The sequence below is a fragment of the Rutidosis leptorrhynchoides genome, chromosome 4 (assembly GCF_046630445.1).
Source record: "Rutidosis leptorrhynchoides isolate AG116_Rl617_1_P2 chromosome 4, CSIRO_AGI_Rlap_v1, whole genome shotgun sequence".
Classification (NCBI taxonomy): domain Eukaryota; kingdom Viridiplantae; phylum Streptophyta; class Magnoliopsida; order Asterales; family Asteraceae; genus Rutidosis; species Rutidosis leptorrhynchoides.
Window position 1 is genome coordinate 628,415,228 of NC_092336.1, and position 15,013 is coordinate 628,430,240.

The 15,013-nt window shown below is 31.7% G+C and overlaps 1 protein-coding gene across 8 annotated transcripts; it reads left to right on the forward strand.

The window, feature by feature from the left end:
* The first annotated feature begins 7,643 nt into the window (after positions 1-7,643).
* On the forward strand, positions 7,644-14,763 carry LOC139904198 (uncharacterized). Of its 8 annotated transcripts, none has more exons than XM_071886133.1 (9): positions 7,644-8,013; positions 8,147-8,272; positions 8,649-8,899; positions 9,044-9,297; positions 10,768-10,838; positions 11,334-11,479; positions 11,902-11,974; positions 13,567-13,728; positions 13,940-14,763. In XM_071886133.1, exon 9 carries the CDS (start codon positions 14,098-14,100, stop codon positions 14,563-14,565), a length of 468 nt encoding a protein of 155 aa, XP_071742234.1. In that variant the 5' UTR covers positions 7,644-8,013; positions 8,147-8,272; positions 8,649-8,899; positions 9,044-9,297; positions 10,768-10,838; positions 11,334-11,479; positions 11,902-11,974; positions 13,567-13,728; positions 13,940-14,097; the 3' UTR covers positions 14,566-14,763. The 8 variants fall into 8 exon arrangements, with proteins under 8 accessions (XP_071742234.1, XP_071742232.1, XP_071742233.1 ...); XM_071886131.1 differs by having other exon boundaries at positions 9,044-9,116; positions 9,245-9,297; positions 13,567-14,763; XM_071886132.1 differs by having other exon boundaries at positions 9,044-9,060; positions 9,245-9,297; positions 13,567-14,763.
* Positions 14,764-15,013: the final 250 nt, after the last annotated feature.

Sequence of the window (15,013 nt, forward strand, 5' to 3'; positions counted from 1 at the left end):
TACAAGCTGTAATAGATATTGACACCTCGAATTTCACCCAATTAGGTAATAGAGGTGAAACCTTTAATCCCGAGAATAAAAGGAAGGAAATGTTAGGAATTGTCCACCCTATAATATGTATGTCGGTGTATATCGATCCATTTGACCAAGAACCAGAAAAGAGACATATCTATTTACTAAAAGCTACACTTAAAAAAGAATTAAGTAGTGACGATCGGGTGAGTCTAAACTTTAAACCCATTGATATATTATACACCACCCGAGATGTAAATAACTGGCTCACTATTTTAATTCGTGGAACTTATTCTACCGACTTCACATGTCGTTAGCTAAGTGTGGGGAAGTCTAACCCCACTTAACGTTAAATTCGGAGTTCGGGTTAGTGCATAACTCGTTAATAAAAATGCACGATTAGGGTAAAAGACGCATTTTCAAAAATTAGCAAACAGTTCAGAAAAGCAACCGTTTTTGAAGAAAAACATGTGTGATAAAACAAGAAGGAATGAACGATGAGGCGCGCCATCTATCATTCGACGAGTTTTGTAATTACAAACTGGGTATTTTCAATCACTTTTCTACACTAATCACCCTCATGAATTTATAATTAGAGTCTGATTTCATGCAAATGAGGGCATTGCATGATCTAAAGTGTGGGGAAGGGTTATAAATTCTCTCGGATTTATACTTGGCTTATTTTCTAAATATTGTGAAAATTTTAAATTTTTTTCAACTAAATGAATTCAAAATCATGTTTATACATATTTATGAACGATAAAACTAGGTGTTAATACCGAAATTATTGTTACCTCGGAAAGGACATAAATTGAGAAACAACTAAAACGCTTGAATTTATTTATTAAGATATAAAAAGACGCATGAAAAAAGCCAAGTGTGGGGAGAATGTACCAAATTATTCAATTAAAAACTATCTATCACATGTTTCTGTAAAGTTATTGCAGGTACTTTTGTTTTGGACTAAATTAACTGTTTTACCCGATTTATTGTAATACATTTGAAAGAAAAGATGGATCTACATGATGAATCAATTCCATCATTAAAAGGAAGTAAAGTCTTCCGAAAAAGAAACGCGCTTCTTGATTTAGGTCAGGAAGTTGTCGTCCAGACCAGCTGTAGGTTGACGAAAAATCTAGAAAAGTCATCTCTAAAATCAGCAGGAAATCCACGGACTTCAGCATCAAACAGGGTCGCCAAGTGGTCAGACTTATCCTAACCATGAGAGGATATGTCTCGTAAAATGGGGAGGGCGCCGTGCAAATTAGCTTGATAAGACTAATGAATCAGACCCCCAGAAAGGATAATCTCCTTAAAAGATTAAAAATCAGCTTTTAAGCCTGATATTACTCAATCCTTGAGATTGACCTTAAAGATTGAGAATTCAAACTCATGGAATTCAATGATATCTAAACTCGAGCTTGAACGAGAAAATATTTTGATCAAATTACAAACCGATTTGTTTTCTAAAAACCCATTTTCAATGCGTTCATTACCATTGAACGTAAAATCCTAGGAATTCACCTGGAATTCATTAGGTCACCTGAACCAAATCGGGTGTCAACCGTAAGAACGGTGGTTGCATAGCATGGTCAAAGACAGGACCTTGTGCCAGACCGAAAAACTACAGGGTGAGCTTTACTATTGCTCCTACAAAGGATAGTAATTGCATCCGACACGTTTTAGACCATGAACAAATGCATGTCATTAGACATTGCCTTAACAGTTTCTTGTTCATTGCTTTCCTTTACAACCGGACGGTAGTTTGCCGAAAGGTAATATACGGGACAAGTAAACTGGACGTGTTGCTTTCCTAATACAAGATTAGCAAGTGGGTGACACAAAACCGCAAATGTTGAACTAAAATTTTCAAATATGAAACCCACAAAACCCACAAAAATATTTTGCAACACTGGTGAAGGGTTATTCCGGAAAACTTGTCTAGGGTAAAATCTAGCTTGAATTTTCAAAAGATCAAATGTTTTCATAAAGATCCAATTTCCTTAAAGGATCTAAATTTTCATAGTCATGTGGGACTGTAAACCACATCGTTACTATCATTGTTTATACTGACGTATCAAAATCACTGATGTATAAAGTGTGAAAAAAAAGTGATTCGAGTGAAGTGTGATTTAATTTCAAGTTCTGTATTGCTTGAGGACAAGCAAAGTTCAAGTGTGGGGATATTTGATAGTGCTCCAAATGAACATATATTTAGTAGCAATATCCTCCCAATATGTAAATTATTTAGTTGTAATTGTCCTATTTTAAGTTGTAATCGTTTATATTAAATAAGTGCGAAGACAAAAGGCGAAAACGACAATTTGAAGACGCAAATGACCAAAAAAGCTCAAATGTACGAGATACAATCCAAGTGGTTCAATTTATTGATAAGAAACGTCTAAAAATGACAAAAGTACAAGTTGCGGAACGCAAAGTACAAGATATTAAATTATACGAAAGGACGTTCAAAAATCCGGAACCGGGACCTGAGCCAACTATCAACGCCCGACGTAACGGACCAAAAATTATGAGTCTACTATGCACAAGAATATAATATAATATATATAAAATTATATAAAATTATATATATTATATTATATAATTAAATATAACGTCGACAAGCTAGCAAACAAAGCAATTGGGCATGGCCAGACTGGCCATGCGATCGCATGAGATTAACACTGAGAACCCATGCGATTGCATGGGCCTCAGGATCAGACCACATCTATAAAAGGCAACGAGTTTTGGCCATAAAAAATAATAATAATAATACTCCTCTAATAATAATATATATATATATATATATATATATATAATATAGTATAGGGTAGTTTTATATTAGATTAGTTTGAGTTATGTAAAGGTTATTTTACGGGTTTTAAAGTCGAAGCTCTGTCCGTGTAACACTACGCGATAAATAATCAATGTAAGCTATGTTCTCCTTTTTAAATTAATGTCTCGTACTTAAGTTTTTTTATGCTTATTTAAGACGAAGTAATCATGATGTTGGGTTAAAATACTAAAATTGGGTAATTGGGCTTTGTACCTTAATTGGGGTTTGGACAAAAGAACGACACTTGTGAAAATTAGACTATGGGCTATTAATGGGCTTTATATTTGTTTAACTAAATGATAGTTTGTTAATGTTAATATAAAGATTTACAATTGGGCGTCCCTATAAATAACCATATACACTCGATCGGATACGATGGGCGGGATATTTATATGTACGAATAATCGTTCATTTAACCGGACACGGGAAAGGATTAATAATCTATAGAATTATTAAAACAGGGGTGAAATTATGTACAAGGACACTTGGCATAATTGATAACAAAGTATTAAAACCTTGGGTTACACGCAGTCGATATCCTGGTGTAATTATTAAACAAAGTATTAAAACCTTGTTACAGTTTAAGTCCCCAATTAGTTGGAATATTTGACTTCGGGTATAAGGATAATTTGACGAGGACACTCGCACTTTAAATTTATGACCGATGGACTGTTATGGATAAAAACCAGACGGACATATTAAATAATCCAGGACAAAGGACAATTAACCCATGGGCATAAAATTAAAATCAACACGTCAACCATCATGGTTACGGAAGTTTAAATAAGCATAATATATTTTATTTCATATTTCATTGTACTTTTATTTACTCGCTATTTTATTTAACGTCATTTATTTATTGTCATTTATTTTTCGCTACTTTAATTATCGTCATTTATATTTTGCATTAGGTTTTAATTGTAACTTAAAATATAAAATCGACAAACCAGTCATTAAACGGTAAACCCCCTTTTATATATTATCAATATAATATATTTTGTACAAATATAATTGTTTAAAAATATAGTGTGCAATAAGCCCGCTCCCTGTGGAACGAACCGGACTTACTAAAAACTATACTACTCTACGATTAGGTACACTGCCTATAGAGTTGTAGCAAGGTTTAAGTATATCCATTTTGTAAATAAATAAATATCTTGTGTAAAATTGTATCGTATTTAATAGTATTTCCTTGTAAAATTTAATAGTATTTTATACCCCTTAGCTTTAACATCACAAACTTTGATTCAATTTCTATAACTATAAACTATTTTAATTCGAGTAAAAATCTTACTTGAACTTGTTTTTGTGTCATGATCCTACTTCAAGAACTTTCAAGCCATCCAAGATCCTTTGAAGCTAGATCATTTCTTGTCACTTCCAGTAGGTTTACCTACTAAACTTTAGGTAGTAATGATGTTCATAACATCATTCGATTCATATATATAAAACTATCTTATTCGAAGGCTTAAACTCGTAATCACTAAAACATAGTTTAGTTAATTCTAAACTTGTTCGCAAACAAAAGTTAATCCTTCTAACTTGACTTTTAAAATTAACTAAACACATGTTCTATATCTATATGATATGCTAACTTAATGGTTTAAAACCTGGAAACACGAAAAACACCGTAAAACCGGATTTACGCCGTCGTAGTAACACCGCGGGCTGTTTTGGGTTAGTTAATTAAAAACTATGATAAACTTTGATTTAAAAGTTGTTATTCTGAGAAAATGATTTTTATTATGAACATGAAACTATATCCAAAAATTATGGTTAAACTCAAAGTGGAAGTATGTTTTCTAAAATGGTTATCTAGACGTCGTTCTTTCGACTGAAATGACTACCTTTACAAAAACGACTTGTAACTTATTTTTTCGACTATAAACCTATACCTTTTCTGTTTAGATTCATAAAATAGAGTTCAATATGAAACCATAGCAATTTGATTCACTCAAAACGGATTTAAAATGAAGAAGTTATGGGTAAAACAAGATTGGATAATTTTTCTCATTCTAGCTACGTGAAAATTGGTAACAAATCTATTCCAACCATAACTTAATCAACTTGTATTGTATATTATGTAATCTTGAAATACCATATACACGTATACAATGTTTCGACCTATCATGTCGACACATCTATATATATTTCGGAACAACCATAGACACTCTATATGTGAATGTTGGAGTTAGCTATACAGGGTTGAGGTTGATTCCAAAATATATATAGTTTGAGTTGTGATCAATACTGAGATACGTATACACTGGGTCGTGGATTGATTCAAGATAATATTTATCGATTTATTTCTGTACATCTAACTGTGGACAACTAGTTGTAGGTTACTAACGAGGACAGCTGACTTAATAAACTTAAAACATCAAAATATATTAAAAGTGTTGTAAATATATTTTGAACATACTTTAATATATATGTATATATTGTTATAGGTTAGTGAATCAACAGTGGCCAAGTCTTACTTCTCGACGAAGTAAAAATCTGTGAAAGTGAGTTATAGTCCCACTTTTAAAATCTAATATTTTGGGATGAGAATACATGCAGGTTTTATAAATGATTTACAAAATAGACACAAGTACGTGAAACTACATTCTATGGTTGAATTATCGAAATCGAATATGCCCCTTTTTATTAAGTCTGGCAATCTAAGAATTAGGGAACAGACACCCTAATTGACGCGAATCCTAAAGATAGATCTATTGGGCCTAACAAACCCCATCCAAAGTACCGGATGCTTTAGTACTTCGAAATTTATATCATATCCGAAGGGTGTCCCGGAATGATGGGGATATTCTTATATATGCATCTTGTTAATGTCGGTTACCAGGTGTTCACCATATGAATGATTTTTATCTCTATGTATGGGATGTGTATTGAAATATGAAATCTTGTGGTCGATTGTTACGATTTGATATATATAGGTTAAACCTATAACTCACCAACATTTTTGTTGACGTTTAAAGCATGTTTATTCTCAGGTGAATATTAAGAGCTTCCGCTGTTGCATACTAAAATAAGGACAAGATTTGGAGTCCATGTTTGTATGATATTGTGTAAAAACTGCATTCAAGAAACTGATTTCGATGTAACATATTTGTATTGTAAACCATTATGTAATGGTCGTGTGTAAACAGGATATTTTAGATTATCATTATTTGATAATCTACGTAAAGCTTTTTAAACCTTTATTTATGAAATAAAGGTTATGGTTTGTTTTAAAAATGAATGCAGTCTTTGAAAAACGTCTCATATAGAGGTCAAAACCTCGCAACGAAATCAATTAATATGGAACGTTTTTAATCAATAAGAACGGGACATTTCAGTTGGTATCAGAGCGTTGGTCTTAGAGAACCAGAATTTTGCATTAGTGTGTCTTATCGAGTTTGTTAGGATGCATTAGTGAGTCTGGACTTCGACCGTGGTTACTTGAAAAATGATTGCTTAACAAATTTTGTTGGAAACTATATATTTTTAACATGTGAATATTATGTGATATATTAATCTCTTAACGCGTTTGATATTATGTGATAGATGTCTACCTCTAGAACAAGTCCCATTGATTCACATTAACACTATACAACTTCGGGGTCCTAACAATCCTCCCGAACCACTATAATCCTCGTGTTTGTGCACTTACATTCTTTACATACTTGCATTAACAAACATGAACGCTTCCACATTTAGAACTTATGTTCTAATTGTCAAAGATTTCGAAAAAAATTTAAAAACTTATTAAGTAACTATTCACACCCCCTCTAGTTACTTACATAAAGGAATAAAAAATAGAGGTGAAAAAAGAAAGTAAATGTTTTTTAAAATAATATAACTTGGCTATGTGGTGGTTTTGATCGGTTAACGATCAGTTAATTTAAAGTTTTTAAAAAACAGTTAACGGTCAGTTAACTAAACGTTTAAAAAACAAAGGAATTAAAAACGAAGGAAACAAAGAAAGTTAAAAAAAAGTTATAAAGAAATAATAAAATTTTTTTTTTAAAAAAGGTTGAAATAGTTGTTATAAAAATACAATAAACCACTAATTACTATGAGTGAGATTACTGTGTTTTTATTTGGTATAACTTTCATTCGATATTATATGAATAGATTGATTTTTGAATGTATTTTTATTTGGTATAACTTTCATTCGATATTATATAACACAAAGAAAGATATTTAAATTCAAAGTTGATGAAAAAAGACTCAAAAAGTCAAAGACAATTATTTTGAAACAGAGGGAGTATAAAGAATAATTAGTATAAAGGAAGTAGAAAAAGTTATAAAAAATAAAAGATTTTTTTAATAAAATAATTAAAATGATTGTTATAAAAAAAAGCAACAAACTCCATTAATTATCATAAGTGAGATTACTATTCTACATTTATGAGTAGTAAATCACTCATGATAATTAGTATGTAGATAATAAAATAATAATAATAATAATAATAATAATAATAATAATTTCTTTATCTCTTTATATTATTATATTATAATAACAAAAGTAAAAATAGATTATCTAAAAATCCAGTCAATAATCCTAGCCTTCCATTGTTATTAACAACCTTAATCTTAACCATTCAATTTTCCTAATCAACATTATGACCTCATAATCACCTAGCTTAATTGTTTGATTAATTTATTACCCCTCATACCGTAAATTAAGAAAAAGGACCGGCATCAATTCACAAAATATGGGTCCTTCACAATTCATATCATTCTCTCAAACTCTATCAAAAATTTCCCCAAATTCTCAAAAAAAAAAAAAAAAAAAAAAAACCTCCAATCACTCTTTGAATCTATGTTTTGGATCTGATATTCAAATAAAATAGTCGTCAACATCGATTTCTCCCTGTTTTAGACGAAAGTTACAATTTATGTTTTCAATCTGTCAAAAATTGAAACACTACTCTTACATTGAATCGATATTCAGATGAAACTGTTCTGAACATGTGTTAGATCAGAACATATGTTACATCAGACACTACTACTGAAGTTGTTTATCAATTCTATCGATAATTTTAGTTGAAAGAAGATATCATTTGATGATGAACAATCGATCTACCAAAGATCTATGTTCAAACCTCCACGGATTCTAAATACCTGTTGTTCATTGTAATATGGAATGTGATGGATTTTCTTACTGGTTTGCAATTGTAAGTTCCTGGTGTCGGTAATCACTACTTTACATTATATTCATTTTAGGGTTTTACTTGATTTCTTCCATAATTAATATTCATACGTTGCTAGGGTTGTTGATTTTTTGATTGTTTATCTCTGATGTTAAAGGGCATTATTTTCGTTGGTGGAAGATGGGATTTTAGACTGGCAGGTTCTTGCGTAAAGGAACATTCTGGAGTATTTGTTTACAAATTACAATTGTGCTGTGATGGGTTGTTGAAGACATGACTGTAGGTAAACTAAAATTTTATATTCAGGGTTAACTTTATTAATTTCTCCATCACTTTGTTTAAAGATTATTATTATTATTATTATATCATTGTAAGTCAAGTTTGGTACTTCCATAATCTGTGACCTCATTAGTCATAAGGGTGCACTTCTTTTTCTTATTTTATTTTTTTCTTCGTATCTTTTGTGTGCTTCCTTTGTTGCTATGCACCCCTACTTCCTGTTGCAATAAACTTAAAAAATTCATTAATAAGGTCAATTTGATTGTTTATTGGATTACTGTATTTGTTAGATCGTTATAGGGTGTCTGGGATTTTGCATATTTCAAGTGCCTCGTGCCTTTTTAATGTAATAATAAGTTTATTCTAAATGTTTTGATTAGGATGGCAAAAGTACCCCTAACCGATGGAGAAATCCAGAACCTGGCATTTTTGAGTCGGGCTTGGCTGGGTATGAGGATGGTGTCAAGTGCTTATGTGGATTCGGGTTCATGTCCAACAACCGATTCTGCTCAATCCAGAAGAGGATGCCCGAAATTCATTATCGATAACGTGTTCGAGCTAGCAATTCTGGACCCAGAATCCACGAGAGAAGTAGCAGCTCCAGTAACGAGGACTTAAACAACTGAGTCAGGTAACAAACCCTTGATTACGTAAACAATCAACTACATCGGCCGCACTATGCTATTTTTTGTCTTTTACAGTTGTTAACTTTAACATGGTTTTGATAGATATAGCATGTAACAACCATTCTTAATTGTTATTTTTCATATTGCAGAATCACTTACCTGAGCAGTGAGCACACATCACTATCACCAGTTGTACTAGCCTTAAGATGATGCATTAACAAAGTAGTATTAGTATCATCATGTTTATGATCACATCCTTTTACACTTGATCATATATGAATTTATAGGTTTCTTTCGTAGTAGCTATAAAAATGTATTGAATGTATGAATGTATGATATGTTAAATGCAGGTACAATGGCACAGTTGTTCAATGTTGGGCAGAGTGTGCATTATTATTCTAAGGTTTGTTTTTTGTTAATTTTATTCCAAGATTTTTTTTTTTTTTTTTTTTTTTTTTTTTTTTGTTGATGGATTTTTCAACTGTTACAATGTTTATTTGTGTAGTAATAATAATACACGATTTTTATTTATTTACATTTATGACTCTGAATGTTAGTTACATGCTTTTTCTTTCTCTAGGTTGAGTGTAGTAATAAATGTTAGTTACATTTACGAAAACATGAAATCGAACTTTACAATAGGGATGCTTTATTATAAATGGGTCAAACCATATTGTTAAATTAAATTGAAAAAAGTCGAATGGGTCCAAATGAGTATGTTTTATTATAGTTGGGTCAAATGGGTATGTTTTATTGATAAAAAGACAAATGGGTATGTTTTATTGAAACCAAGCTTGATAAGAGGTAAGTTTTATTATAAATGGGTCAAGCCATATTGCTAAATTATAATGATAAAAAAGTCAAATGGGTCAAACGGGTATGTTTTATTGAAAAACATAAAAAATTAGTGGTGGAAAAATTATCAACAAAGACTTAGCTTATGGACACAAATGGGCATGTTCTATTATAAATGGGTCAAACCATATTGTTAAATTAAAATGATAAAAAAAAAAGAAAGTCAAATGGGTCATTTTCTGCATTGTAGGTGTGCAAAGACGTATCTTCTAAGAAACCTTAAGAAAAGGAAAGGTAACAGATAAAAAGAAGAGAAAACAATCAAGAAGACATTTTCTGTATTGTATAATGATTTTATTAATTACCTTGTGGTACTTAATGATAACCACAACCTGGACTAAAAACATTTTACTCATGCTCTAACAAGTGGGTTAAAATAAAATGCTAAAACGGAGTATTAATGACTGTAAGTAGGTGTGGATTGTTTTACTTTTTGGTGGTTAGGAAATGTATGCAACATTAGTGTTACCCATTTGTCAAACATGACCCGTTATATCTTACCACTTAGGTGTTTGTTTGGTCGTCAATCGAACTCTTCAAATCAGTATGACATGGTTTCTCGATTAGGTATCTTCATCTATTAGTATTAGTGTTGTTCCTTAATACATGATTGAGTCTTATGAGTTAGTGTAACGTGCTTGGGAATTCATTTTGAGTTTGTATTAAGGTATTGTCGTTTTTCAGTCAAATGATAAATGGTAAAAATTTTGTTTTCCAAATATTGAAAGACAAACCACTTTCAAGTGATTACTATTTTTTAGTTTATAACTATATTTGTTGTTTTGTCATCGGAATATGATTTGATGATTTTGGTGAATCCGAGGTACAAATCACTTGAGTTCGTCAATTACACGTAATTGAATATGGTGTGCGTGTTGCTATTGGATCAGCAAAAGGACTCTCTTATTTTCATGAGAACTGATAGTTTGTTTTTATATGTTGATCATGTAACGTATTTACATTGACTTAATAATAGAAATGAAACCAAAATCTTACAACGCCTTTTCCATGTTTGTAGGCCATATCAAGATCATTCACCGTGATATCAAGGCCGTTAACCATCCTATTATTTGTAACTTTGAAGCAGAGGTAAACTCTTTTGTAACTTCTTAGTTTCCTTTTTCATTTGTTTGGATGTTACATTCCTATTTAAATCATAATGTAAATGTGTATCAGGTTGGTGTACATTTGAGTAACTATTATTTAAGCTTAGGATTTGTACATTGACCTGATTGTTCATGATGTAAGAATTACTACCATTTTATAAATGGTAATATTCAACAATTAAGGTAAAATCTTCATATGGTTTTGTTAGAATGAGTTGAAGTCATTCTGTTCGAGTTGGACTGATTGCATTGCAATTGGGTTAGGGTTTCTTGCAAACTTTCTTTTTACAATTAAGGTAAAAGGTTGATATGGTTTTGTCAATTTGTCTTTGATGTATCGGCAAACATTGCATAAGGAGCAACCTATATAAGCTTAACGTGGTCTTATTCATACAATCACCTAAGAACATGATAAAAGTCAGTCATGATAAATATAGATGTTATTTTTTTATAAACATTTTTTGCTATCTATGATCAGATTTCATTTTCACACTCTGACTTCATATCACAAATGAATTTCTGACGATGATGATATCGAGTTTATGGGCTCAACAACATAAAGGACAAATATTTCTTGCTACTCACTTCGAAAAGTATCATTCGTCTTATTGTTATCATATTCAGGTTAGTTAATCGATCAGAACGATTACCGTGGTCAAGTATATCTAACAAATAAAGACTGGAAAAATGGGCGGGTCGCTTCCAAAAACAAAATAGGTCGGGTTAAAAGGCGAAACGGGTAAAGGTAAAACCATGTCACACTGTAATGTTATTGCTACTGTTTTGGTAGTCAATTGAACGATTCTATTTTAGAATATAAACAACTTCTGAACATGGTAGTGTTATTTGTGCAACAGTTGAAGGAGGGTAACACCAGTGGGAAATAATTTTGCATTAGTGGCTATTTAAAGCTCGCTTTAATATAAACGAAGCCTTTTTTATTTTGATAGTTGTATTAAATGCTTGATATTTTGTACTCTAAGCTATTATCTAATTAATGCGATGTTGTTCAGTGATTGGGTAAACTACACATATTTTCTTTGTAGGTTAGAAATCTTGGCCGAGTGTGGATGCTTGTATTGTTGTGTTGCTTAGCTAACGTTGGCTAACTGAACAAAGGTATGTACCTTATACATTGTAATGCATCATGACATTATCAATATCATTATTAATGTGTAAAAATTATATTTCTTTATCAATGTGTCTTTATATATAAAGGGCTAATGGTCTGTGTGATTATTATCAATATGTAAAAACTTATATTTCTTTATCAATGTGTCTTTATACTATCCTATGTGGTATACTTGATTGCATATTGCATATATATTTATATGGGAAACAAAATCTAAAGTTTAAGAAGAAAATATAAGGCATGATGTTATTTGTGTTTATGATTTTATTTGTTTTCATTTTGTCAACAACTATACAACATTATTCTTTGATTTGGTCCCATTACTGGCAACCATTCAAATAATATAAAGTATCAGTTTATTTATGGAGTTTCAAATTTATTCTTGATTAGTCTCATAAAATAGCCCCGCGAATTCGCGGGCATTAGTAATAGGAATAGGAATAGGAATAGGAATAGGAATAGGAATAGGAATAGGAATAGGAATAGGAATAGGAATAGGAATAGGAATAGGAATAGGAATAGTTTAAACAATTCTTTGAATTTAACAAGATCACTCTCTCAACCATAATTATTATTATATTTTGAAATGGTCGTTGAAGAGTATATGTAAACTATTTGCCAATTATCGTGTAATCGTTTACAAGATTTTAGTAGCTTCAATGTTAGTTTTCCAGGATCAAGAATGTTGTTGAATGTTTATAGAATCTTCATTTGTTTCTCGTTTAATAGGAGCAATAGTATAAATAGATGATGCTACATCAAAACTTAGCTAATATATTTAGAATTAAAGTCCAGCTTGACTTATTTTTAGGCTCGCGTGACTTTCTTCCGGATGTCAGATGTATGAGACCTTTAACACCAACTTTTTTGAAGTGTGTATATGAATATATTTTGTAACAAGTTACCGATCGATCTTTTTCAGAGTTTTCAAATATCTAAGAGTTACATTCTTTTTAACATTTGTTTCTTCATCCCTCACATTATCAATATTCATTTTAAAATTTATACAAAGTTTTAATAAATTTCAAGAATTTCGTTATCCCCTAATAAAATATCATTTATCTATATGTTAAAATTATCTTTTAATTGTTTGAAACGTAAACGGACACTTGAAAAGAGACCATTCAAAATAATATTGTGAATGTTATAAATAGGACGAAACTAATATCTCATACATCTCATTGTCTTAATAAATAAATATAATGTTTATTATACTTTTTATATCTTTTGTTACAAAAATAAGAAAAACTTAATAACTTACTAAGTCACTTATTATTTGTTTTTTTTTTGTCCTAATTTGTATAGTCCTATAGGATTCATTTAGTTTTTTTTAATTATCCTTATGCTTCGTTATTTTTTTTATAAATCTTATGCTCCGTTGTAATTAAATTCAAAAAAACTAAATGCCCTGTCACTAACGGTCGGGCTCACAAATACACCATGCAAGTCCATATACTACGAGTATTTCAGACGATATACATATGTATGTATGTTTAATATATATATATACACACACACATGCACACATCGATTAATACAAATTTCCACTTTCCAACTAAAAACAAATTAATTAATAAAGATGAAGAGACCAGGTGATTGTGGTGGTGAAGATGATGGTAAAGGAAAAAGGTTAAAGATTTATGAAGATGATGGCTGGCGTTGGTTGGAGGAATCGTCTACCATCGATGATGATTATGAGCCTCCGCCTTGGGCTTATGTAAATGCTTGGAAAAATTGGGGGGTAAGATCTTTAACCGATGATATTCAAGATTTAATTCCCACTCGGAAATTGATTCAAAGCAACGTCAGCAATGGCGATGGTGAAGGTTTGGCTGCAAATGATCTTCTTGATAATGTTGTAAATGGTGACACAGAAACCCTAGTCACTAATGTAATTAGTCAACAACTTGTCGGCTTATTAAATTCTACTGAGATTCAAGATTTTCCCTCAGGGAAGAAATAGGTGAAGATGCTCACAAAGCTGATAAGGAAGAAACAAAAGAAACCCTAATTACTGATGGCTTGGATTCTTTAAATGACAATGCGATTCACGGTAATTGAAGCGTTGTGGTGGCTAATGCCGGAGGTGGCGGCAGTGGCACCGTTGTGAATGTTAAGAGTTCTTGATGGTATTAAGGTTGGTAATGGAAGCGATGTGGTGGCTGATGTCGGAGTTGGCGGAAGTGGCACCGTTGAGAACGTTGGAGGTCTTGATGGTATTAAGGTTCAAGATAATGGAATCGATGTGGTGGCTGATGCCGGAGTTGGTGGCAGTGGAACCGTTGAAAACGTTGGAGTTCTTGATGGTATTAGGGTCCACAGTAATGGAAGCGGTGTCATGAATTCTGAACTACCCTCTCCGGCGGTGGTGGCTGATGCCGGAGTTGGCTTCGGTGTGGTTGAGGATGATGTGAATATTTCTGGTACTCTTGGGATCTGTGGTGTCGTGGGGAATTTTGGTAATGAAGTTGACAACATTGTAGAGGCTTCTCCGGTGATGGTGGCTACTGCCGGACTTGGATTGATGATCGTGGTGTTCATGCTAAGGTGGTTGACTGGAAGGTACAACATTCTTTAAATAAATAGGGATATATTCGATATTTTTCAATTAGAAGTACGTACTATTCTTTTGAAATTAGCAAGTAATGAGTTGAATGGTTGGTTTTTGCATCATAAAATCCTTCAATTTTTGTTGTTCATCAATAACAGTATTGTGATTGTGTTTGTCTGTATTAAGAAATTTACATTAATGGATAATAGATGATGGATGATGCTTGAAGACTATTACTCCGCACTTTTTAATTTTTTTATTTAGTTATTAACTATTCAATTTAACCTCGAGAATATAGAGAGGGAACGAGATGAAATTGGATGTGAGAAAATAAGACAAGTTGCTCTGTATTTTGAAACACTAAATATGCAAAAAGACTAGAAGGCCCCTCCACCCCTAAATTTGGTCATATCTTAATCCTGTGATTTAGATTGCTTCCCCACTCCCTCAATTGGTTACATCTTTCTTGATCCTG